At 32.0% G+C, this 27,187-nt stretch overlaps 1 protein-coding gene across 1 annotated transcript; it reads left to right on the forward strand.

Annotated features, from left to right (window-relative positions):
• Positions 1 to 2,077: 2,077 nt before the first annotated feature.
• On the forward strand, positions 2,078 to 26,818 carry LOC134697860 (uncharacterized). Its single transcript, XM_063560149.1, has 9 exons — positions 2,078 to 2,152; positions 2,774 to 3,011; positions 6,459 to 6,770; positions 8,671 to 8,737; positions 16,742 to 16,812; positions 17,894 to 17,959; positions 19,666 to 19,728; positions 22,108 to 22,170; positions 24,129 to 26,818. Exons 1-9 carry the CDS (start codon positions 2,078 to 2,080, stop codon positions 26,618 to 26,620), a joined length of 3,447 nt encoding a protein of 1,148 aa, XP_063416219.1. The 3' UTR covers positions 26,621 to 26,818.
• The last annotated feature ends 369 nt before the right edge of the window (positions 26,819 to 27,187 follow it).

Below are 27,187 nucleotides of genomic sequence, written 5' to 3' on the forward strand. Positions count from 1 at the left end.
ACTCCTTCTTTTCGTCTATTTGTCCTGCTTCCTGACAAATTTTGATCAAGGTATTCTTTGATGAAATTGAAGTCCACTCAAATTAAAAATTAGCGCATATGTTCTCTATAATATAATCTTTCTAATTTTGATGCCAAATTATAATGTTAAACCCAATTACACAGTTCATAGAAAATAAAAGTGCGTGCGGGTCATCCGTGTACTATGGACACATTTTTGTTAGACCTCTAATGTTATGGGTGTTACAAAAACTATCATAGATAGAATGATTACATGTACCTTGATATAGGTTCGTTGCTCACAAGAAAGCTTTTAAACCAGGTGGTGAAGTTAACATCATCCTTTTGTCAATCTTACAAACCTCATCATAGTAGGTTGCCCCTTTCACATATGAAATGTTCCTAATGTTATAACTATTTCGTTCTTATGTTTTACTGTTATACCACTGTCCCTGGTTAGGGGGAGGGTTGGGTTCCCGCTAACATGTTTAACCCCGCCACATTATTTATATATGTGCCTGTCCCAAGTCGGGAGCCTGTAATTCAGTGGTTGTCGTTTGTTTATGTGTTACATATTTGTTTTTCGTTCATTTTTTTTTACATAAATAAGGCCGTTAGTTTTCTCGTTTGATTGTTTTACATTGTCTTATCGAGGCCTTTTTTGGCTGACTATGCGATATGGGCTTTGCTCATTGTTAAAGGCCGTACAGTGACCTATAGTTGTTAATGTTTGTGTCATTTTGGTCTTTTGTGGATATTTGTCCCATTGGCAATCATACCACATCTTCTTTTTTATATAATCTTGTTCCCTTTTCACACATATGACCAACCAAATTAGACGTGTGACTGGGTATGTACTTATATAAGTGACACAATGGGTGCTATGTGTGGAGCATAATCTTCTTACCCTTACGGAGTTCCTGAGATCATCCCATGTTTTTGGTGAGTTTGTGTTATTTTGTGTATTATTGTTTGACTGTTTGTCTTGTTCTTTTTAAGCCGCGGAGTTGTCAGTTTGTTTTCGATTTATGAGTTTGAATGTCACTCTGGTATCTTTTGTCCCTCTTTTTAATTTTAATGAAATTAAAAATTTGGTAACAATTATTTAGAGCCGAAAATTTGCATCAATTCCTAATGTATTTAAGTTACAAATATAGCAGTAGAGCTAATATAACAAAGATCAATTGTAAATGTTTCTATTTTATTGTGTTTTACACGACTACGGCAAGTCCTCAATAACATAATATTAGAACAATGAATAAAACGGAAAAATATATATGTATATAAACTATATCTACTCGTGAAATCAAAATTGTTAACAGTGGAGCTTGGACATTACCACGTTCCTGTTCTGTTGACGGACGTCGCCATGTTGTAAGTCATAAGATTCCCGCAATTATTTATCATTTGATCATGTTTATATCGTTGCCAAAAATGGGAACGACAGAAAATAGCATTTCTTTTGAAGAATACACCTGTATCATTAATACTGTCCCAAATCAATTTACACTACGTCATTTTATCCTGATTTAGAGTAATTTACCATAACTTTATAAATATTTGTTTTTAGTTACTTTATCGTACCAATATTTTTCATTTTTCACAGTTTTAGATTACATATCTAAATGTACTTGGTTGGTATTGTCTTAATAATTGATTTTGAATATTATTATATTTAAATAACAAATATATGATAAATTCGTAACACAGTGTGCAGTTCTTCTAATACGGAATTTATCGGGTCAATAAAATTCATTTCGGCTCTATCTTCGCCTCGCCCGACTTAATTTAATCGTCCTAAATATGCATGAAATAGTTGCCACTAGACGTTAAGCAACCAAAAATCAATCATATTATCGTATAAGAACTATTTTACAATGTATAACTAATACCGTAGTTTTTTTTGCAGCAGCATCAGCTTTCAAAATATTTCCAAACAGCTTTGACATGGATATTTACAGTTTTTTCTTGGTAAGGAGACTCTTGTTTTAGGGATAATTGTAAAAATACAGTTGAATTTAAATAAAAAAGTAACCTGCGAGAATGCGATCCTGCTTTTAAAAAGGCAATAGAAAAAAATGGATACAAGTGTAGATAATTTGGAAATGCATGCAAAAGACAAATTTATAGCGAAAAGTGAATATACAGCATGCGTAGTATGATACATTTTTGCAAACAGAAATGATTTAAGCTTGTGTGCAATCTTGTTTATAATTCATTGGATGAGTGGTTAAATGAAAGCTAGTATATCCAATCTGAAATAATTAAAGTAAGACTTCAAAAATTAAAATTTAGAATTGAAATTTGGGAATAATGGTAAAGAGACAACTGCCCGACCAAAGTGTACACAACAGTAGAAGGCACCCAATGGGTCGTCAACGCAGCCAAAACATCCGGCACCCGGAGGTGTTATTCAGCTGTCCCCTGAATATATTGTGTACAGTGAAATTAAATGCCACACTAAACTCCAAATCATGTACATGAGCTAAAAATAAAAAAATAAAATACTATAGACTAACAAATGCCAGAGACTTGGGATACGCGCCAAAATGCAGTGGGGTTAAACAGTGTTTTGTGATATTTCAACCATCCCCCTATAGCTCTAGCCAATTTAGAATAACAAAAAAACAAATAGCATTACACACATTAAAACTCAGTTTAAAAGAAGTCTGAGTACAATGTTGATACATGTTTAGAACACAATGCAGTATGCTTATTTTATCTGGGTATATGTTTGTCAACTAACATTTTCATTTTACTTAATTAAATTTCAGGCTATATCCATATTGAAGATATCTGATGCTGTGTTTAGCTTTCAGTGTCCTGTTCACTCAATATCCATATTGAAGATATCTGATGCTGTGTTTAGCTTTCAGTGTCCTGTTCAGTCACACTGGAAACATAGAGCTGACAATATTTTTGGCTCTAACAGCAGTTACTCTTGCTTATATGATAAGAATAATAAAACATTTGTGGAATTTTGTAGAGATCATCCCGATTTTGAAGCACCAGGTAATACTAATTATTTTTTAAATACATACCAACTTAACTGTCTATGTCTTTAAAATAGCTAAGAGGGTCGTCATGGGTGTACCTTCATGACATAAAAAGGTAAAAATGCTTGCCAAATGACGTTAACGGTAGTTTTTGGTGTATGACGATAAAATGTACACTTTCTTTTAGACGTTTTCTGTCTGAACAGTAATTCAGGGGAAGCTACTCCTGCTACACAGGGGTAACTAAAAGGGGCTCTAAATTGAGATTTTAGAGTTTAGCAGTTGTTATATTTAATTTTGGTAACATTTATTTTTTTCTGAGATCAAGATTAAGTATTTGCAGACAAATTAAGCATTCTTGTTAATTTCAATATTATTTTTGTAGCAATATCAAAAACAGTAATTTCGAAAAACCATGTTTTCAAAAAATTGAATTTTGAAAATTTTTCAAATATACCCCTCCTAATTTTTTGTATTTTGATTTAGCAATGGTTAAACTATTTAAAAATTATTTTAACCATGTTGAGAAAATCTGGGTTGAAAATTTTCGATGCTTTCAAAACAGGGTAAAATTGGATTTTCAATACCCATGGAATTTGACCCTTTTTGGAGCTAGGTTCTTGACATACATGCTATATAATATATTTTTTCAAATGCAATTTTTAAATATGTCGTAACCATACTTATTCATAATAACAAACACAATTTTCTTTTTTATTCTCTTGAAGGCCGTATTCATCTAACAAAAATTGCACATTTTTAGCCTTTTTTCCTTACCAAAATTGACCAAAAACTGTTCAAGCCGTTACCATAGCAACCACAAATTTTTACACGAAACTGGTTGTATTTTTCAGTATATCACAACTGTTAGATCAATTTTACAAATTTTTAACCAATTCTGTGACATGTCATTTCCACATGATTTTGATGCTTACAGAGAATGACTCTTAAAAACATCGACTGATTTTGACGAATGGCGTTATTTTTTTCTTTAAAAAAAACCCGGAAACGATAATTATTTGAGACCTCTGACGAATCACGATTAGGATATTTTGACGAATCACGGTAAAAAATTTACCAATTTGACGTTACATGTAATAATAGCCGAAAATTACCGTTTGACGCCTGACGTTAAAGGACATTACTACCTCCAGCTAACTGTACATCCACTGACATACTCTAAAAAATGTTCTAACATCTAAAAAAAAAAGTCACCCGCAAATGGGTCAGAAATTAAAGGGTGTTGATATTTTGTTAGGGTCATAAAGGTTGGGCTAAATGGTCAATCTAATTAGTACATATAGTGAGATGCAATAATAGTCGTAATTCAGTTGTAAGAAAATTGTTCATAAAGGAGTAGCCCCTATAAGGCCCTTATTTGGCCCAAAAATTACTGCAAATTTAAAAGTTATCATATGTATTCTTAAATAACTGAAAACCGTACTACAGTACAAGGTACCCAGAGAAACAAAACAAGTTCGACATTGAACAAGTTTCCATGGCAACAATTCATGATTTATTTTGCATATTTTGTAAAATTTCGTGATTTTCCTTGTTATTCATCAAATGTTATGCATATTTTAGATTGAAAAAGTATGTGCGCACCCAAGAAACAACTTTATATTTGGTGGGATCATGTCAATAGTAATAATAAAGCTTCTGTTAAATTATTTTGTTGTTTCTTGCCTGCGCACGATGTTTCCATAACAGAAATATAGATGGAAAACTGCATAAAATCTGTATTTTTCATCGTTTTCTTTTAATTAGTACATATTATGACGTAATTGTGACGTCATCAGGTAAAAATCTTGATGTTTTTCTTTTATATTTCTTGAACCTATGCATTTCTAAACATAATGTGCCAATTTGAAATAGATATCAAACATTTAATTTTTGTGGGCCAAATCCAGGCCTTAATGCCCCTACTCCTTTCCAAATAATTCTAATATTTCTATATAAAGACAAAATTAAATTAAAAACTGAAATTGCATGTATTTGCTTTAACATCCTCTTTTCTCTTAATAGTGATTAAAGTACCAGGCTTATGATTTAATACGCCAGACGCGCGTTTCGTCTACATAAGACTCATCCGTGACTCTCAGATCAAAATAGTTAGAAAGCCAAAAAAGTACAAAGTTGAAGAGCATTGATAACCCAAATTAAAATAAAAGTTGTTCCAAATAAGAAAGGATAAGAAAATCCTTAGTATCTAAATCATTCATACGTTTGCAAACGTTCGTTTGTTTGTTCGTCCGTCTGTATCGCTTCAGGTTAAAGTTTTTGGTCAAGGTAGTTTTTGATGAAGTTGAAGTCCTCCATTATCAACTTGAAACTTAGTACAGATGTTCCCTCTGCTATGATCCTTCTTATTTTAATGCCAAATTAGAGTATTTACTCCAATTACAACATGGTATTCATAAAACAACGGTATGGCTAATCCTGATTGGTCGATATGTGTACCCTTTATAATTTATTATTAGATACTTCTTGTACTCTGCATAAACTCAAAGGCAAAATGATATATCTTTCCTTAGTCCCAACGGAACACAGATGTGTCTTTTCAAAACAAGGATGAGACACATATTTTTTTTTAAATGTTAATTTGACAGGCAAAGGAGATAAGTACAAATTACGTTAAGAAAAGACATTGGAACCTATATTTTTTGGACCAAAAAGTACTTTCCAAATAAACTATCATTAAATTATAGCAAAGTTTCGTTTAAAAGATCAACTTTCTAAAGTCTGTATCTCGAAAAAGGTTCCCAATGCGGAAATTAATTGTTTATTGCAATCTGTTACATATGTAGTTTATACCTGTTGCCCCTCTACTGTTATATCCAGCAAGATGATTGGGTAAAATTCATGAACTACCGTTTTTTGTCGAGCCTGCGACTTTACAGAAAGCTCGACATAGAGATAGTTATCCGGTTGCGGCGGAGGCAGAGTAAGCTAACTTCGTTTTTAAGAAGGTGCAATACCTAGATGCTTCATACTTTGTATATACATGTACATGTCTCATGTTACAAAGTTTCCATCTCTGTCACATGTCCACATTTTCATGGTTCAGTATCTACTTGAAAAAAAAAGTTAAGATTTTTTGTAATGTTAATTTCTCTCTTATAATGAGTAATCGGATAAACATATTTAGTATGTGCGAACCTTGAAATACCTCACTTGACTTCGACCTCATTTCATGGATCAGTGAACAAGGTTAAGTTTTGGATACTATAAGCAATAGGTCTAGTATATTGAGTGTATGGAAGGACTGTAGACTGAACATGTCTTTCTGTCATTGTTATCTGACATTGCCCTCATTTTAATTGATAAAGTATTACCTGTCATGGAAACCAATAACACACGTGGTTCAATATATCATTTTGGTTTCTCAAATATCATGAATATGGTATTTGAACAATTGTTTTCCAGCAACTTTGTGTTTGATATGATTTGTATTTGCATTTAGGAAAAAAGCTAATTGTTGCTGGATCAACTCACACACTGCAAGGGTCTAATTGTAGTAATGATTTCTACCAACCTTTAAAATTCTGGACCAATGAAAGCCATAGCTGTGTTTTAGCAAAATCGTACTGCAACGAAGAAGGACAAGTTGTTTATAGAAATGAGACAAATAAAGTAGATAGATCATGCCGATGTGATTATACGAGAGGATATAGTTTTACTATTCAACCAAAGCAAACATGTTATTGTGTACCTTCTGAAGAAGATTGTTCCTGTCATCGTAAGATATGTCCACCTAACTATAATTTGTCACAAGGTATGTAATGTAGGTTATATAAACTGCTAAATTTAAAAGAGCATTTTCGCCGGATATTTCGACACAATTCACAGAGGATGACTTGAAGATATGTTGAACATATTCACATGCTATTTTCCTTTAAAAAATTGTAATTATAATATCAAAAAACTATCATGTATATTTTAAAACTAGTTGATTTACATAGTGTAAATTTATGTACATGTATGTAAAGATCACAACTCAAATACCTTATTGGGCATATGAACAATTATAAATTTATTTCACCTACTTTTGATTTAACCGCCATTTTATTATTTGCTGTTGTAAGCTTTATCTTGAATACAAACACATAATAATGTACTGAAATGTATAAAAGTTTTGTGATGTTTTTGGGGGGAGGGGGAGGGAAATATCAGCAAAATAATAAACGTCTGTCTTTGACATAAAATTGTGTCCCAATATGGGCGTTCTATGCAAATTGTTTTAGAAATTTGCAGAAACTGGTAAATACAAGTTCGTGCTTTAAAAGCATGACTGTATCATCTACTTATAGTTTTTTTTGTATTGCCTTCAGGGCGTAGTTAAAGAGGGAGCTATATGTATGATGTTTCCGGTGGCTGAAGCGGACATTGTGTTTCCTTGGCTGCCGCCTCAGTAATTGTCAATTGATTTTGAATCTTTGCTTCCTTTACATATATTAGTTTGTGATTTATAGGTTAGTTTCAGGGGAACCACTAATGTTAAGTCAATGATAATTGTAGTGGTATAAACATTGTCATATGTTATTTATATGGAAATTATTTGGCCATTCTCCCTCATAAAGAGTTTTATTGACTTTAAAACTTTTTCTTAGTTTTCATGTTGTAGTTTGTGATTAGCGGTAGGTCATTTACGGGAACACGCTAGTGGAAGGTCAGTGACATTTGATATGCAGTTGTATTAACATTGGTACATCGCTTAACCATAGAGGGTATTTGGCCATACTCCCTCAATTATGGTCTATTCACTTTGAAATTTAAACAAAAATTATATCTACTAGTTTTTGTCCAGGTTTGTTTAAAGGGAACTACTGATGATAAGTCAATAGTATTTGGTTTACAGCTGTCTTAGCATCTGTACATCTTATTTCAATTTATACTGTGTAATCATGAACCTTAATTCATGGTTGAGTTAATTATAAATATATGCCAAACTTACATGCTAAAGTGTTGATATTTTAATTTCAACCTTTGCATTATCGCAAATACAAAAAGGCTAAACATACCTCTGTATTAAGGTAGTGAGGGTGTCTTCCTCCATTTTGAATTTTGAAATACCAGAAAACCAGGTCCAGATTTTTGATGAAATGTGCAAATGTTGATATAAGAAGGTAATTCCTGTGTAAGATTTTTCGTTATGGTATAGAAAATGCCATGTGTTATCATACTAATGGTTGTATTTTACAACAAAAAAACGAATACTTTCGTTTGATTCATTTTTTTCCAACTTTGCCAAATAAGGGGAGACAAGTCAAATGAAAGGGCAGATAATTCAGATAGCGTTACTTTTACAATAGAATGTGTTAGGAATTTACCCATTTTATTATGAAGCAAGCAAACGAGTCCGGTGACCCCATTTTTTCTTCTTCTTATCTGCAAGAATAATATTTGAACTATCTTCTCAGATTTTATCTCAAAATTCTATGGTGTAGTTTTTGTTTTATGACCGAAAATTGGGTTTCCATGCATAATCTATACAAAATTTGACAATTTTGCACAACCTGTAGTGTGAAAATAAATCCGGTGACTCATTCTTTTTATTAAGGTTTTTAAACAAGCAAGATATAAACTTCATTTTGGCAAATTATTAAGAAATTCTATGGATTATAATTTAGACACCCAATCTACCTTAACAGTGTTTATTTATGTAATCTTTTCAGATTATGAATGTAAAAAGGTGACAGAAAGGAATACAAGCTTTAACTGCACATTATTGCATTCTGTTGTGTAAGTTTTTATTGTTTCTAACTGTATAAGCTATGGACACATAATGATTACTTTCCTTGGTCATGTTAGTCTTTCGCAGTAGTCATCAACTGCATTTACCCTTTAGTCTATCTAGAACATTTTAAAAAAAAATAACTAAACTGTTCTCTTCCTAACTCTTCTGAAACAACTTGGATCATCCCAGGTTTAGATTAGGTTGGTGTTAAACAGTCTAAAGCTTCATTTATCAATCTTTACTGTTGATTTCTTTTTACACAAAATTGAAAATAAATGCCATTTTACATGTTTTAGAAGCAACAATTAAAAAACTTAAATTCGGACAGTTATTATTTTATCAAGTATCAAAATACTACTAGTACCTATAATTGTATATAGTTTCCTTTTACACGACTATTACAGTAACCATATACTTATATAAATTCTTTAAAATATTTTCTTAATATCAATGTAGTGGATATATATATATATATATATATATATATATCCACTACATTGATATTAAGAAAATATTTTAAAGAATTTTCACTGACTCAGACGTACTTATGAATATAATTATTTTCTGTGACTGTATCTTACATTAATTTGTAGGATCCTTTACTATAGATAATTTAGCTGATCTGTAACAATAACATCTTCATGCCTTATATATCATGTACTGTAGTACGCCGCTAGATTAAAACTGACGTGGAAAGGTAACATATGGCCACCGAAAGCTCTTTTTTTTGAGAGCCCAGGTGGTCGTGTGGTCTAGCGGGACGGCTGCAGTGCAGGCGATTTGGTGTCACGATATCACAGTAGCATGGGTTCGAATCCCGGCGAGGGAAGAACCAAACATTTGCGAAAGCAAATTTACAGATCTAACATTGTTGGGTTGATGTTTAGACGAGTTGTATATATATATATATAGATACTATTAGGATTGTAAGTATGCCTTATTTTATCACGTTGCATTTCCACGATTTGACTGTGTATGATAATGTAGCTGTTAAATATATTTAAAATATCTAACCATTTGTACCGTCTGGAGAGCTAAAATAAACTGCAGTTTGGTCAGAATTTTGATTATCGTACAAAAGGTGGATTGCAGCACTTGCTGTAAAGTCACATTAAAGTGTGTTCTATATTCATAAGACATCATGATCAGTTTGAATTAAAATATAATATATTCAGTTAAATATAGATTCTACCACTGCATCGAGTGTAATACGATATTTATCCACTCGAGACAGTCAAATTTTCAAATTTAAAACGCAAGGCTCGCCGAGCGTTTTAAATATTTAAAATTTAACTATCGAGAGTGGATAAATATCGTATTACACGAGATTCGGTGCTGGTAGAATCTGTGTCTCTAATGATTTTCAAACAGTAAGCAGGCAAACGTATTCCTTCTTTTCAAATGATCTGCAAAATGGTGTGTTCTTTCTTTGTGACGTCATCAGGCATGGTCGCCTTTTTTCATGCCGTCACAATAGGAAATTCAGAGGAAAGCAAGAAAATTCGACGTCATAATCGAATTTTAACCAATGGAGAACTTAGATCAAACGAACCACACGTTGATTACATTTTGTTATACAGTGGGTACAGGAAGGGACAAATTGTCGAAGAATTAGAGATATATATATATGCAATTCCAATAAATTGTTACTATTTGTGGAAGTTTCAGTTGGATATAATCTAAAATAAAGATGTGGTGTGTGTGTCAATGTGACAAGTCTCCATCCAAATAACAATTTTAAAAAAAGTAAACCATTATAGCGGTCAATGTACGGCCTCCAACACGGAGCCTTGGCTCACACCGAACAACGAGCTATAAAGGACCCCAAAATTACTAGTGTAAAACCATTCTAACGGGAAAACCAACTGTATAATCTATATAAAAAACGAGAAACGAGAAACACGTATAAGTTACATCAACAAACGACAACTACTGTACATCAGATTCCTGACTTAGGACAGGTGCAAACATTTTCAATAGCCCATAGACTTGTTATAAGCATGATTAGTTTAAAGTATATTTCATCAAGTATTTTAAAGTGCTTAATCTAAGTCAAAAGAAAGCTACATGCATGTATGTAGCATGCATAGGAAAACAAACATTTTAATATAAAAGAAATAATCCCAAAACTTCAATTTCGACATCTTAACCTGTTTAAAATGTTTAAGCAATTCAGAATCACTACCTATCACTTTTTGAACGACGATTACAATCATCCGATTATGCTCAGACATTCTGAGATTGATATTTATGATATCATTCAAAAAATTCAAGTTGAGTTAAATTCTAATAGAATTGTGAGTACAGTCAAATCTGCCTGAAGGATCACCTAGTAATAACCTTAACTTATCTCCTACAACCACTTTAAGGACTTCCCAGGATTTTCTCATTTTAATTAACTCATTTCAGCGATCACCTGTCTATCACAGTGAGGGTCATACAATATTCAGACGAAATCCTCATTTCAATATTAAGCAATTATGGTTATTTTGATGTGCTTCAATAACTTACAAATAATCATGACGAAAAGTATATTCATAGCGTTTCGAAGTCAAATCGGAAATTATAACCCGTTTGTAACAAATATCATGCAATGGGAGGTGACTTTCAGAATTATCATTTTGCCACACCGTCCCGTTTCAGTTAAAAACGATCAACATATCTCTAAGAGTACAAACAGTTTTCTTTTAATTTGCCACACCAGAATCCGCCATGTTTTAGTTAAATACATTGTGCCACAAAAATGATAACTCTACCTATTGAAAACGACCAAAACACTTAGCCCCGGTTCCAGCTATGGGTGATGTTGGATTATAAATAATTGTGGAACATCTTCAGATGTCACCTCTCTCGTGCAGTAACTCTTGATTATTCCTCTGACCGTGCACTATGGCTGTATAGTCAGTCAAAGTCGTTACAAACTTACTTCCATCGTCGTTGATTACTCCGAAGAAAGACTGCTTAATACAGGTTTGACTGTATAGCTTATTGTATAACCTTGCACTTTCACGAATTGCCTGCTGTTTTCTGACCAGTTCGGTTTGATAAAACACATTGTAATTTATTCGTTTGTTGATGTGTCACTTATTTGTTCATTTTTGTGGTCAATGTAGTTTTCGACTTAAAACTTAGTAAACATGTTCCCTATGCTATGATCTTTCTAATTAGATCCCTATTTTACGGTCACTGAATATAGAAAATGATAGTGCGAGTTTCAGTTAAATTTTTGGTCAAGGTAGTTTTTGATGCAGTTGAAGTCAAATCAACTTGAAACATGGAACGCCATCACTGCTTTATAAGAAGAAACTACTATGACATGATGTAAACGTTGCTTACATGATGTGAATTCTCCTTTATATGATGTGAATTCTTCATTAAATGATATGAATTCTTCTTTACATGATGTGAAATCTTCTTAACATGATGTGAACTCTTCTTTATATGATGTGAACTCTTCATTACATGATGGGAATTCTTCATTACATGATGTGAATTCTTCATAACATGATGTGGATTCTTGTTTACATGATGTGAACTCTTCATTACATGATGTGAATTCTTCATTACAAGATGTGAATTCTTCATTACATGATAGGAATTCTTCATATCATGATGTGAATTCTTCACTACATGATGTGAATTTTTCATTACATGATGTGAATTCTTCATTACATGATGTGATGTCTTCATTACATGATGTGAATTCTTCTTTACATGATGTGAAATCTTCATTACATGATGTGAATTCTTCATTACATGATGTGAATTCTTCTTTACATGATGTGAAATCTTTATTACATGCTGTGATTTCTTCATTACATGATGTGAATTCTTCATTACATGATGTGAATTCTTCATTACATTATGTGAATTCTTTATTACATGATGTGAAAACTTCATTATGTGATGTGGTTGTTTCATTACCTAATCTGAAAGTTTTATTACATGATGCGAAAATTTCTTTACGTTATGGTAAAAAATCTTTAGGTTGTATTTCTATTACATTATGCCAAAATATATACATCGTTATGTCAAATGGGTATTACGAGGTAAGAAACACATATGAAGTTATTTGAACACTTCATTATGTCAGAACATCTTTATAAGAACACGGGACCTCTCGGACGTTATTACGCATAGCGTTTATAACTTAAAAACTCCTTTAAATCAGTATACGATAAAATATAGGTCATAATTTTGCTAGATTTTATATATGAAATTCTATATCAAAATTCATTGTGGCTTGGTAAGTGAATATTGATTTATGGTAATGTTATGTTCTACATATTTGATTAGATATGCTATTGGAAATCACATATTAATGGCTTTTTGTGGTATTTAAGGAAGACCTTAGGTGAGGTTTTGAAAATATGTGTCAGATTTTCAGACCCCTTGGATTTTTTCCAAAGCTATAGGGTAAAATATTTTGCCCCATAACACCAATTTTTATTTTTATAAACAACTTTTATAGCTAATTTTGAGATCAATTAATACCAATGCATATGTAAGGTAATAGTCCAAGTCAGCCTTTTCCCGCCATTTTTTAAAACTGAATTATCTCAAAAAGGAGCTCCATGACCTATCAGTATTTTTCAGCTTATTTTGTTCTTTAGTTGATGCTTTTTCGACTTATAGTATCAATTTGAATTCCTGGATTTTTTTTATTTTCAACTAAGTACATCCTTAAATGCATTTAAAGGGAGCTGCATATAAAATTTCAGTAAGTTATGAGTGATGCTATACATTTAAAGCTTATATAAGCATGGCCGTGTCATATTGAAAATGTTCTTTTTAAGTTTAAGTATTTTTTTTTTATATATTTATATAAATTTATGAACCTAATTCAAGTGAATTTTATATGAAAATAGTACTTTTTAGAGCAATGTTGGCAAACCCCTTCCAAAAAATATTGGAAAATACTTCTCCTGTATCATGTATATTCAGAAGCTATACGGTACATGTACAATTGTGTCACTTACGTTACTTTGTTACATATCTCACTTTCAAATTATTTAATCTATTAATTAATATCTAAACTTAAAAAAATAAATCCATAAAAATGGCTAAGAAGTGATACACAAACGTAAAAAGTGTGAACAAAGTGTGGAGTATTACATGGCAATACACAGTCCCCTTCCAGTTAAAATTCATTATTCTCAAAAAAAAATTGAAATTGATGTGTAAATGGTAAGATTAAAAGTATAGATACCGAATATCAAATCAAGATAACGGTAGTTAGACAAGCATGACCGACTAAAACTTGTACAGAACATTGATTAATTGTGTGATATTTCTAGGTCTAAGGATCATATGAATTTGCAAAATATCATCAAATCAAAACTAAATTTAAACTTGATCTGTAACTTGTAATGGTAAACCTATAGACTAAATTTCAAATCTAAATCCGTAAGTTAATGACAAAGAAATAGTGGAAAATTTAATACTAGTATGATTTTTTTTTAAATTCGAGGACAATAACTTTGCGAAAAATCATCAGACCGGAACACAATTCGCACTTGATCTGTAACTTGTCATGGTTTTACTATATGCCAAATGTTAAGTCAATATCTGTAAAAAAACAAAATGTGGAAACCAATTATCTAAGTGAATTTTCGAAGTCCAAGGGTAATAACTCTGCAAAAAATCATCAACCCGGAACAGAATTAGAACTTGATCTGTAACTTGTCATGGTTATACTATATACTAAATATCAAATCAACTTCTTCAAGCATGGCCAACAACAGTGCCTTATCTCTTGCATGTAAAAGACATCCTTGTAGATTTCGAAAACGAGTAAGTTAATGCCGCTACAAGACAGCACTCGCATTCGCAAAGTGGAAAGGGATTTATATAAGTTGCAAAACGTTTTTCCCATTCCAATATAAATAAATATGTTTAAAACTAAAAAATGCGGAAAGCTAATTTTCTGGACGGACATTCTGACAGACGGAGAAAGTGCAAACCTAAAGTCCCCTTCAACTTCGTTAGTAAGGGACTTATAAAAGTTAAGTATATAATACTGAGGTTTCCTAAAATATAAAGATTAAACCTTATACTAGTGTAATAGATGTGCCTAATTATTTTCCCTTAATTTTGGATAAATTAATTATTTGTTGATTTAATGTTGATTTTAAGTTTAATTTGAATTAAACTCCATAGTGAGATAAAAGTAAGGATTGTTAATTTAACTGTTATAGTATTTAACTTTTGATGTTTCTGTAATGTTTTATGAATATTAATTTATTCAATTTGTCTTCAGTTACTTTTAAGTTGAAGTTATCCGTTTTAATGACAATATAAGGATTTTAATTGTTTTTCAGTCGGAGTCGGCCTTGTACAGGCCTCCACATACTCGCCGGACTGTATCAGTCCACTTGAGTTTAGAGTTAGTCATCATTTCGGTGCAGTTCACTAGAGTTAGTTACCTCTTCTTGGTGCAATTTTATTACTCGAAACACAACGCGAAGCCAATTTACATTACTAAAGACTAACTCTGGGAACACTTTATTTTTCATTTTACATTTGAAATTACTCTATTTTTGAACTTCATTTAAGAAAGTTTTTTGACACTCGTTTGTCCGCAATTATTGTACATTTGTGAATAAACAGATGGTCGAATAGGGACACAATACTGGCAACTACACGTCCCGGGAGGTGCCGTCACCGACCCCCTCCGTAACAATAGCACAACCACAAAAATACACCATCAATAAAGTTTCTATAAAGTTTAGAACCCTTGAATGACCTAATTATTATCAAATCCTATATATCCTTAACAAGCCTATATATGGACTGTGCAACAACACGTTTATAGTGAATATAGAGCACATATTTGAGTTAAGGTGTTATGGAGCACCAGAATACCGTAATGGGCCAAACCTAATAATAAAAAAAACACAAAGCACGCTTCTATCAAGTTTTGAACCCTTAAAAGGTCTCATTAAACATTTTACATGACGTATACTTATAAGGTGTCGTTCCCATCAGGTAATGCAGTTATAGCATCACGTACTACGGTTTGGACTTTGCTTATTGTTGAAGGCTGTGCAGTGACATAAAGTTGTTAATTTTAGTGTTACTTCGTCTCTTGTGGATAGTTGTCTCATTGGCAATCATACCACATCTTCTTTTTATATATTGATCAACCTTCAATCATAATAAGAATAATGAGTTAGTATTTATGGACTTAATCAACCTTTAATAAAAAAAATATAACTTATTGTCTAATGAGTAATACATTTTTGGGGACATATTTTCTGTACGTCCATCAGTAGGCTCTTGTTAAAGCTCTCATAAGTACAATTCTTGCCAGATTTTTATAAATTTCATATCATAGGTTTATATTAGCAAATTCGAAAGTCAGTAAAAAGGTTTTGCCCCTTATAAACATTAATTTAATTTTACTTTTTGTTGTTGTTGCCCTTGTATCTAATTAGATAGATATAATATGTACAATTCTGTTCTTTTATTCACAATTTGTTGATTATCAGCTTGAAAAAATGTTAAGGGGGTAGACTTAGGTTCAGGGAGAAAACTCTTTAAATCAGTTATGCGTTTTTTTAAGCCAGTTTCATCAATGTATTTAAAGCATTTACCTGTAAATAGTTATCAAAGGTACCAGGATTATAACAGATTGGAAATAATATATGTTACCTTGAGGCTTCAAATGTACCTACGAAAGTGGTTGACTCAAACGAACTAATGATTTTATGAGTTATTTCCCGTAACCTAGGTATATCTCCTTAAATTAAAATTGAGAATGGAAATGGGGAATGTATCAAAGAGACAACAACCCGACCATATAACAAAACAACAGTAGAAGGTCACCAACAGGTCTTCAATGTAACGAGAAATTCCCGCACCCGGAGGTGTCCTTCATCTGGCCCCTTATCAAATATATTCGTTGTCGTTAGGATTTTTTCTTATTATCTCATAAACAATACAGAAATGTTCCATCATAACTTGATTTTCGATGTTAATGTTTTTTATTTGTTTTCCTTTTTTGTCAGGTTACCCAAAGATTCTGAAATATCATTATCAACTAACAATTCTTCATTAGAGTCTTATGTACTAGCTATAGGTATGTTGTAATTTATTAAGTTGATATGTACATTTTGTACTTATAATATTAACAAGTAAAGGTAATTGTTACTAAAAAAGCTGGAAAACTAAGCTGGAAAACAAATGCGTCATTTTACATTTTGGTTCATTTACTCACTGTTGACTGTGACATTTTTATGTATTGTGTGAGCTTGACTTTGGCTAAACATAGTACACAGGGGTAAAATGCATTTTTTGGCTGAGATCTCTGAAACCAAAGCATTTATATCAAAGCTATAAATAAGTCAACATGACCAAAATGGTTAATTGACCCTTTAAGAGTTATTGTCATTTATTAACTTTTTTACATAAATAAGGCCGTTAGATTTCTCGTTTGAATTGTTTTACATTGTCATATCGATGACCTTTTATAGCTAACTACGTGTATGCGGTATGGGCTTTGCTCATTGTTGAAGGCCGTACGGAGACCTATAGTTGCTAATGTCTGTGTCATTCTGGTCTTTTGTGGATAGTTGTCTCATTGGCAATCATACCATATCTTCTTTTTTCTGTAATCAATTTTAAACAATGTCGTAAATTTTTGCATAATATTTTCCTCTGAAACTACTTGGCCAAGTGCATTATTGACAGAGATAATTGTAAGACGCAATAATGTTAAGTAAGGTAAGATCTACATACAGATCACCATCACCAAAACAAATATTTTTCATAAACGCATGTGAGTCTTCTGTTTAATATGCACATATACCAAGGGGAGCGACCCAGGCTGTTTAGAGCCTCTAGTTAATAATAACCTTTACTGACTGATGTGTGTTATCAAATTTCATCCAGCTCGTTAAACCAGCCTATATCATGTATATCAAATGAAAGAAAGTCAATATATATTAGGAAGTTTTATTTGATTTCAAACACTAATATGGTGCTAGTATCTGATCTCAATGTTCATTAAATATCGTAAGCTTGATTGGTGCAATATAAGAACAACTAGACTTTTAAACGAAGATAAAGATGGATTTCCACAATGAAATTTTGTATTTAAATCGTGTGCTGTACACAAAATATGTTACTAAATATAACCAATTGTGTTTTTTTTTCTTCAGCAAATATACAGCTTGTGCGAGTTGTAGTTCTAATATTAGTTCTCATTGTCGCAGTATACATATTAAGTAAGTAATAGCTTAATACACTTTCCCCTGCGACGAATATTACATAGTTCACCGTTGAGAGTCTGTATGTCTAATGGAATAAACATTTTGTCCGGTATATTTATGTTAACCTTTACCTTACTTTTCTTGGTTAACTGTTTAAATATCTATGTATAGTGATTTGCCCATTTTTTGTAGTGATATACCATCTATATGTGGTTGAATCAACTATATGGTATCTGTATGTGACTCAGGCAGGATTAACCAGACAGTGAACTAATTTTAGGGATGAGTGATCAAGCTAAGGTTTTCATATACTAGTATATTCAAATTTCTACTGCATATGTTATATCATTTAATGTTCTGCTGGCGAATTTTTTTTCGCGAAAGCAAGACATAGAGATCCTAGATTCTGTCGTTGGTGGGTTCATCATTTAGATTCAGTATGTGGTTAAAGTTTTTTGTAGACATCAATTATTATTAAATCACTATTCCTCATTTTTTACAGGCATTCTGTGTAAAAAAAATATGATTAAACCTGGTTTAATAGCTAGTTAAACTTCTTTCTTGTATTACAGTCACAAAAAATAACATATATATACGATCGTAAGCATTTTTTTAGCGTATAATGGTATGATGTCGTCGTATGCGTTGTCGTTCAAAGACACCTTTGGTTTCCAGACAATAACTTAAGTTTAAGTAAATGGATCTCTATAAAATTGTTGAAGAAGGTTTAATACCACAAAAGGAACGTTTGGATTGATTTTGGAGATGATGGTCCCAACCGTTTAGGAATAAAGTCGTCTAAAGCAAGCATTTTCCTAGTTCATGTAGTTTCAGGTTAATAACTTAGGTATACTTATTTTGATTGCTCTGAAATTGTACCAAAATGTGTAATACTGCCGGCAGAAGGTTGTGACTAATTTTGAGTTTTATGATACCAACAGTTTAGGAATTAGGGACCATAAGGGACCAAAAACAAGCATTTTTGTAGTTTCCGGACAATTAATTTTGGATGATTGTACGGATCTCTTTGACATTGTTCCGAAGTGTATTATATCACAAAGTGAAGTATTGGTTTGAGTTAAGAGGTTATTGCCCTAGACATGCAGGAATTAGGTGCCAAAAAAAGGGCAAAAACGATTGTTTTTGTAGTTTCCAGACAATAACTTTTTACCACAATATTCCATACTACAAAAGATAGGCTGGAATTTGGTTTGAGGAAGATTGCTCCAAGGAGTGTCCAAAACTTTTGTATTTTTAAAGGGGGGGGGGGGTGTATTTTCTTCCAATTTGTTTAAATGGGTTTATATGGGATTTTTTATTTATTTTCAAATTTCAAATTCTTGAAAATCTTCAAGAAGAAAGAATAAACCTTCAATTGCACAGTATTGAACACTAGATTTGTAAAATTTTTGACCACATTTATTTGTGTAAGAAACCTATATTATGTCCAAAGTTTAATCGCAATCCAAATTCAGACAGTAGCATGCCTGAATATTGTGTCTAAATCTGCCCCAAATGTTCGGGGTTCGACCTTAGCAGTCGTACCCGGCTGTGCTCAGCGACTCACTTTATTTACAACAATGTGAAAAAACTAACAAAAACATAATAAAGGTATCACTGTTTAACGCTCATATTATTGTATTGTACATGTTTATATGTTACTATATGATATATAAATGCATTATGTAAATAATCAATACATAATGTGGTTCATTTATTAGCAGTGAGTTGTGTGGTAGTGCTACTGATCCAAAAAGATGATTCAAACGGAATGAAACACTTGGGTATGTACTTTAATTAATAATGTTTAAAAAACAAATCATCACAATCGGAGAAAGAAATACACTGATGAGCCTTTTGTAGACGAAACTCGCGTCTGGCGTATATAATAAATTTAGTCCTGGTATCTATGATGAGTTTATTTACACATTTTGTTGTTACTAAACTAACCTCTGTGCTTTCCTACCATACATCATGTTAAACACATATTTACACTCATTTTGAAACTTCACCAACAAAATATGTTCAATGTTTAATTATAAGTGAGAATAAAAGTGACTGTTACTTATTGCAGTTGCTATAATACTATGAGTCAAAGAAATTTAATTGATATGGTAATTTTGAAGAAGAATTATAAAATGAATTGAATGCATGGTGATTTTCTTATTGAATGTTGTTTTGAATATAGCACCACTAATGAGTTTATTAAACAGTAAGGGTGCTTATTTATACACATTGGAATTTGATGGTTTTTAATCTTTTCATTAATACTGGAATGGTAACGAGAAATGTGTCAAAGAGACAACAACCTAATCAAAGAGCATACACATGTATAACAGCATCAGGCTACCACTGTGTCTTTAACAGTGAAAAAACCCCATCTCGAAGTTATGTTTTCATCGTATCAAAATCAAGGCAAATCCCTCGTTTTGGGTTTCGAATAGTTAATACAGGTACCAGGATTATAATTAAGTACGCCAGACACGCGTTTCGTCTACATAAAGCACATCAGTGACGCTCGTATCGAAATATTTATGAAGCCAAACAAGTACAAAGTTGAAGAGCATAGAGGATCAAACATTCCAAAACGTTGTGCCAAATACGGCTAAAGTAATCTATGCCTTGAATAAGAAAATCCTTAGTTTTTCGAGAAAAATCAAATTGTTGTTAACAGGAAAGGAGTAGGTCCGATAAGGGCCGATTTTGGCCTCATATTTCAAGTTCATCTGACGAAAGATTTGGACACTTTTTAAACACTTAAATGTCTATTTCAATTGATTAAATATTTTTTTGTGAACGATTTTAACAGATTCTCTCATCAAAAATTCAAGCTTAGATTATGAAAAATCTATCAAATATGCCAAAAACTGTCACTTTTCATATGGTTTTTGTCAAAAATAAAAGTTGCCGCATCCGTGTTCATCCTCAACCTTTATATATGTTATTTATTGTCATTAAATACAACTTATATTTCAATATTAAGGATGCTCACGAATGCGGCCACTTTCGTTTTACACGAAAGCCGTCTAAAATTTAACTAAAATGCTAGAATTGTGAAGATTTCAGTAAGTTAGCATGACTTAATGATGCAAGTCCCCGATACATGTGCATTGTAATGGCAAAATAAATCCCATATTTATGTAGCAGAGGCATTAAACCTTCGAAAATACCTGGATTATGATTAAGTACGCCAGACGTGCGCTTCGTCTACATAAGACTCATCAGTGACGCTAGTTACGAAATATTTATGAAGCCAAACAAGTACAAAGTTGAAGCGCATTGAGGATTCAAAATTCCAAAACGTTGTGCCAAACACGGTTAAGGTAATCTATGCCTGGAATAAGAAATTCCTTAGTTAATCGAAAAATTCAAATTTTTGTGAACAGGATATTTTTTCAAATAAGCACATTATTATCATGTCAACAAATGTTGACAACTAGGCTGGTGAAACCCTCGAAGACGAAACGTCCACGAGCAGTGGCATCAAACCAGTAGTTTAAATATATCCTGATACCCAGTCAATACCAGAGAAGTGTCATCATGAAATATAGGAAAAGATCAAAACCATTGTACCATGCCAACAACTGTTTTCAATATAACTACATGTAAACTCTTTGTAAATGTAACAATGATATTTGAAATTTGAAATAAACAAAGCTTCTACAAGTAATACTACTGGTATTTAGTGCATGTATAATCGTTTCATTCTAGCATCTTGCAATCCTTATAATTTTAATAAATTACATTTTAAAAACAATGTTATTATGCTTTCAATAATTACTATTAATAAACAGTGTACCTGCAATGTTATTAAATGTTTTAACATGTGATAGTTACCTAGTCTGTGTCAGAAAGATTTTGGTTATACGTAGACTGATTGATTGTTCTTTGTTAAACATCAGGTGGCTAATATTTTATGTTCACAACGAGAATAGATTAGCATTAACTTCAGAAAGTAGGTCCTGCAACGGAGGTTTACATGAATATTGATATTAGATGGAGGGAAACTTTAGAAATACCAAAAAACTAAATTGACAGGCAGAAATTATACATGTTATATTTGGACAAAAAACCTGCAAATTGCATATATCTTAATAGATATGGCCAGCCTTGATGCGTTTGTTTAATAATGCTAACGCTCTATTGTTTTCTATTTATTTTAGATAGCATTAAAGCTGAGCCTGAGACCCAGTCATTACCAGCAAACATGCAAGATATTGACAATGGTAGTTTAATTTTCATATAAACATACATATAACAGGCTATTATGGATTCGGCAGTTTCCATTTAATGTATTTAGTGTTGCACAGTGCATTTTATTTAAAATGTGCTATCTTCTTTGTTGTTGGTTGCACAGAATATTAAAATACAGAATAAAAGTGGAATTTAATAAAAATTTCACGCACACGAAATTAAGCAAATTCCATAATTAAAAATAATTAAAAGTTGAAAATACCTGTATAGCCTGCTATATATATTATATAAATTAAAACTACTCACTGTAAAACTCGTATACATTTTCAGACATATCAATTTTACTCATTTACTGTTCCTATCTTTTATGTGCTATATAAATCTAAGTTTGCTTAGGAAAACAGTACTAGCAATCACTAAATGTATTCGTCAGTATAGTCAGATTGAATTTACCTTTGAAATATAAAAAAAAATGAAATATCAACATAGATATCAAGACAATACAATAACCAATGTAACGTTTTTTTGATTGTTTTACTTGTTGAAGGCACAACATTCAGTTTTCTATAATGTCTATTAGATGAGAAGTTTATACATTGCCAATACAGGTGTCGTTGTTCATTGAAACTTTTTATTCATTTGTATAAGCCCGTCCGTCATGTACAAAAATAAACAAAAACCTTCTTTCAGGGGCAAAAACTGAATTCCGTATTGACACTCTTTTGACTTATTTGTAGATCCTATTTTGCTGAAAGCTATGCTAACACAATTTTTATCTACCGTTTATAGTTTCTGCCAAAAACACAAATTGTATGTTTAACCAATGTTAATTAATTGTTTACATTCATAATTGTTAGCGTCCTTTCAAATTTTACATTACGGAGTTCTTTAGATCTTTTTTACGCATTTATTAATATACGGCGTCCATTTGAGAACTAAGGCCACACTTAAAAATATTTTGGTTTGCCCAAACCCTACCCAAAGGCTGAGACAGTGGTAAGTTAGGTAGGCATTTTCTTTTTTTTTCAAAAAAAAAAAATTGAAGTATCAGATGTTGATTAAGTCTTCATGCCTATTTGATTAAAAAAAAACTTCTTCAAATCAGGACAATAAAAGAATTTAAGTAGGCAGCTTTTTTCTGGGTAGGTAGCGTTTGGGCAAACAAACCTATTATTTATTATGACCTAAGGAAAAAAAACGACAAGACCGAATGGTTTTGGTATATCCCCCTTATTTCCGAATAACTGTTAATGTCTTAGTATCTTATTTCTGAATTTTGTCTGTCGATTCCCATTTTCGTACCAAATACCTATAAACAGCAACTGAATTTTAACTTTTACTTAGTTGATGTCATTCCCCACTAAAACGAAATACACAAGCGACATATATAAATTGGATAGAAAATAGAACATGTTTTCCGAAATGGTAACGTGTTTTCACCTCTTCAAATTATGGGATAACCACATCAAAGAATGGCAGTACCACATCATACGCTGAAACAAACACATAATGTAGTGTAAAATTGTCAAATTTTGAAACATCATTACGTTATGTAAAAGCCATATAAAGAATTGGCAAATCAAAATTACGAAATAACAAAACCGCATCATGTTCAATGCAATAAAACATAACGTTAAGTTAAGTACATACCAAGTTATATTCACACCACATTACCTAATGTCAAAATCAAATTATATAATGGTGAAATGTCGAGTTATGTAAAAACCATACTAAGTAATTACAAAACTATATCAAGTCAATACGAAAACAGATAATGTAATATCATGAATATCGAAATATCATTTAGTAATGACTATTTCATATTGAGTTATATCAAAACATCATTATGTAATTTCAAAGTTCCACATATAACGGCGGTTGTGTTCCATATATCGGGGTGTACCAATTTTGTATTCCAGAAAAAAACATATTATGTACATATTGCTTATAATCTTCCTTATAATGTTTGACTTTGACTTTAATTTTACAGAATTGCAAGAAATACTTCAATATTGGAGAAATAAACTTCAAAGATTTGTTGTTACGAAAGCCGTAGAATTGGTATATGAACGCATCCAGACAAAACAAGTAGTTGCTATTATAGGACCAACAGGGACGGGTAAATCCGTGTATGCTTATAATGTTGCTTTTAGATTAAGTGAAGAACATGGTTATAAAATTATTCCTGCCAAACAGCCAGCAGACATTACCCGTTACATTGAAAAGGGTGCAAAGCAAGTTTTTGTAATTGATGATATTGTCGGGAAATATGACTTCAATGAGGCTGAACTAGTTTCATGGGAAACTTTACTACATAATGTTTTAAATAATAACGAGCAAATTAAAGTATTACTAACGGGTAGGAAGTCTATTTGGCATCTGGGAAACTGTGAACGATTAAAAATAGCATTCGTATGCGATTTACATTCAGAAGAGTTAAGATTAACTCCGACGGAAAGATTGAACATCTGTAAAGCATATCTAGAAAATAGTGACATAAATGCTTTACTAGTAAATGACAAAATAATAAATATGTATCCTTTTCTGCCCTCCATATGTTCGACCTATTTATCAGAAGACGTTGGTACGGTAGCGGATTTTTTTACCTATCCCATTCAAATCATCGAAGAGCAAATAGATAATTACAAAATTAAATCACCAGTTCTGTATATCTCTTTAGCTGTGCTCGCTTTTGAAGAAAACATAGCTAAAAATGTATCTTTTGTCAACATTGAAAATGAAGAGTTGATGAAAAGCTTGTTCCTGGAATTTGGATCTCAAATACTTCCATCAAAAGGACTTATTGTCAGTCAACTCGAGGCTTTGACAGACACATACGTAAAGATTGATAACGACTGTTTCCAATTTATCCATGTAGAAATGAAATCAATAGTTCTATATTGCGTTGCAAAAACATTTATGAACTATGTACTGAAGTACAGCAAAGAGACTGTAATTAAAAGTCAAGTAACTTTGGCAGGTATAACATGTTTAAGGAAAGAACAGACTTTACCTGTAATAAAAGTTACACCAGAACATGAAGAGGCTTATTTTACTCGTCTTGTAGGAGACCTTATCGAAGGACAGATAAATTGTTTTGGTATTTTGGAAAATAATCAAAATCAATTTCCAACATTTAGAAAGCAATTTTTAGAGTTTTTGATCCGTAAAAACGGAAATATAAAGAAAAGGAATGCAGTCGGCTCAACTGTCCTTCATGTTGTTTCATCGTTGGGTTATGGAGATTATGTTTCTTATTTTATAAACTTGGACAAAGAAATGATTAATGAAACGGATGAAAAAGGAAATGTTCCTTTGCATTTAGCATCCATGAATGGTCGCCTTGATATAGTTGAATTGCTTGCTGTAAATGGTCGAAACAGTCACATGTTAAACAATGAAAAAGTATCGCCTTTTTTCTATTCGTGTGAAAAAAATAATATTTCTGTCGTGAATTATATGATCAAATTACCGGACGCGGTTGGTAATATCAATAAAACGTATACGAGTGAGAACAGAACTGTTCTTCACATTGCCTGTCTTAAAGGTTTCACAGAACTAACAAGAATACTGCTGAACCATCACGCTAATGTTGACGTACAAGACAAAAGTGGATTAACACCTTTACATTTGACATGCAGTAATGGACAGAGGGTTACATCGTCGTCATTAATAAAATTTCGAGCGAATGTTAATACATTGGACAAACTAGAAAGGACGCCGATGTATTATTCATGTACAGCGAATCATAAAGATATCGTGGAACTTCTTATTCAAAATAACGCAGATATTAACAAAAGTTCATCAAACGGGTTTACACCCTTACATGCGGCCTGTGATAAAGAGAGTATTGATATTGTGAAACTTTTGATAGAAAAAGGTTCAGACGTAGATGCACAAGAGAAAACAGGGGAGAGACCTCTACATTTAGCATGTAGAACAGGAAATGAACAAACAGTACAATTGTTAATTGACAAGAAGGCTTCGATCAATGCGAAAACCATCAATACGATGACTCCTTTTCATGAAGCATGCAAAAATGGACATCAGAATGTTGTAGATATTCTCTTAAAGAAAAATGTAAAATATAACGAGAAAAATAATCAAGGTTGGACGGGTCTTTTTTTCAGTTGCGAAAATGGAAACAAGGATGTAGTTAATATGATACTGAAGCATAAGAATGATGTAAATCGTACCGATAAAGACGGAGTTACTGCTCTTCATGTGGCTTGTACGAACAGTCATAAAAACATTGTTTGTACATTGCTCGAGAAAAATGCGAAAGTCAATTTACGAGACAATCATGGTAAAACTCCTCTTTATATATCATGCTTCAATGGTAATATTGAAATAGTTAAGATGTTATGCGACAATGGTGCAAAAGTAAAAATATTTGGTAACTCTGAACTAAATCCTATAACCATTGCTCAAGAAAAAGGGTTTAGGCTCATTCTTGATGAACTGAACAAGGTAAAAAAATGATCAAAATACGTGAAATCAACTGCAGTTAAATTTAGCGAAAGATCTCACGATATATTAAAACAGTCCACAATACTATATTGAATCAACGTATAAAGAAACAATCGGTGTCATTGGTCAATTCAGTATTTGTTAAGCATCCAATATACTTATAATACCTGCCCAGACATACCTGCGAAAAATTAACACTATAAAACTATTTGCGAGTTGAACTGTATTGGTCATCAATGTGTAGATTATGAACATGTTTGTGCCCTGGCAAGTCTAGTTATTGTGTATACAATGTAAAAATTGGTGGTTTCAATAAAAATATATAGATTTTTGATAAAACAGGAATATTTTTTTATGTTGGAGATATGACGCAAAAGCAAGATTTCCAACATATCCATACTGATTAAACCGATAAAGCCCACAAGGAATCTGGTGGTGTCGCACATCTTATATGTTAGTTCACAATTGATGCACAAAATAATGCAACTGTTATTCTTTTACTTTAGTTTCAGCGATATAAGCCAACAACTTCATTCTACACATATGTTCTATTTTAAGCCATGGTGGCCATTTTTGTTG

The sequence above is a fragment of the Mytilus trossulus genome, chromosome 14, assembly GCF_036588685.1.
Source record: "Mytilus trossulus isolate FHL-02 chromosome 14, PNRI_Mtr1.1.1.hap1, whole genome shotgun sequence".
NCBI lineage: Eukaryota > Metazoa > Mollusca > Bivalvia > Mytilida > Mytilidae > Mytilus > Mytilus trossulus.

What these genes read in the sequence shown, in the direction of transcription:
- LOC134697860 (XM_063560149.1), top strand. Translation starts at nt 2,078, where the DNA reads ATGGATACAAGTGTAGATAATTTGGAAATGCATGCAAAAGACAAATTT. An exon ending in AAAGTGAATATACAGCATGC is followed by an intron (nt 2,153 to 2,773) that starts GTAGTATGATAC and finishes ATTAAATTTCAG; the next exon opens with GCTATATCCATATTGAAGAT. An exon ending in AAACGGAATGAAACACTTGG is followed by an intron (nt 19,729 to 22,107) that starts GTATGTACTTTA and finishes TATTTATTTTAG; the next exon opens with ATAGCATTAAAGCTGAGCCT.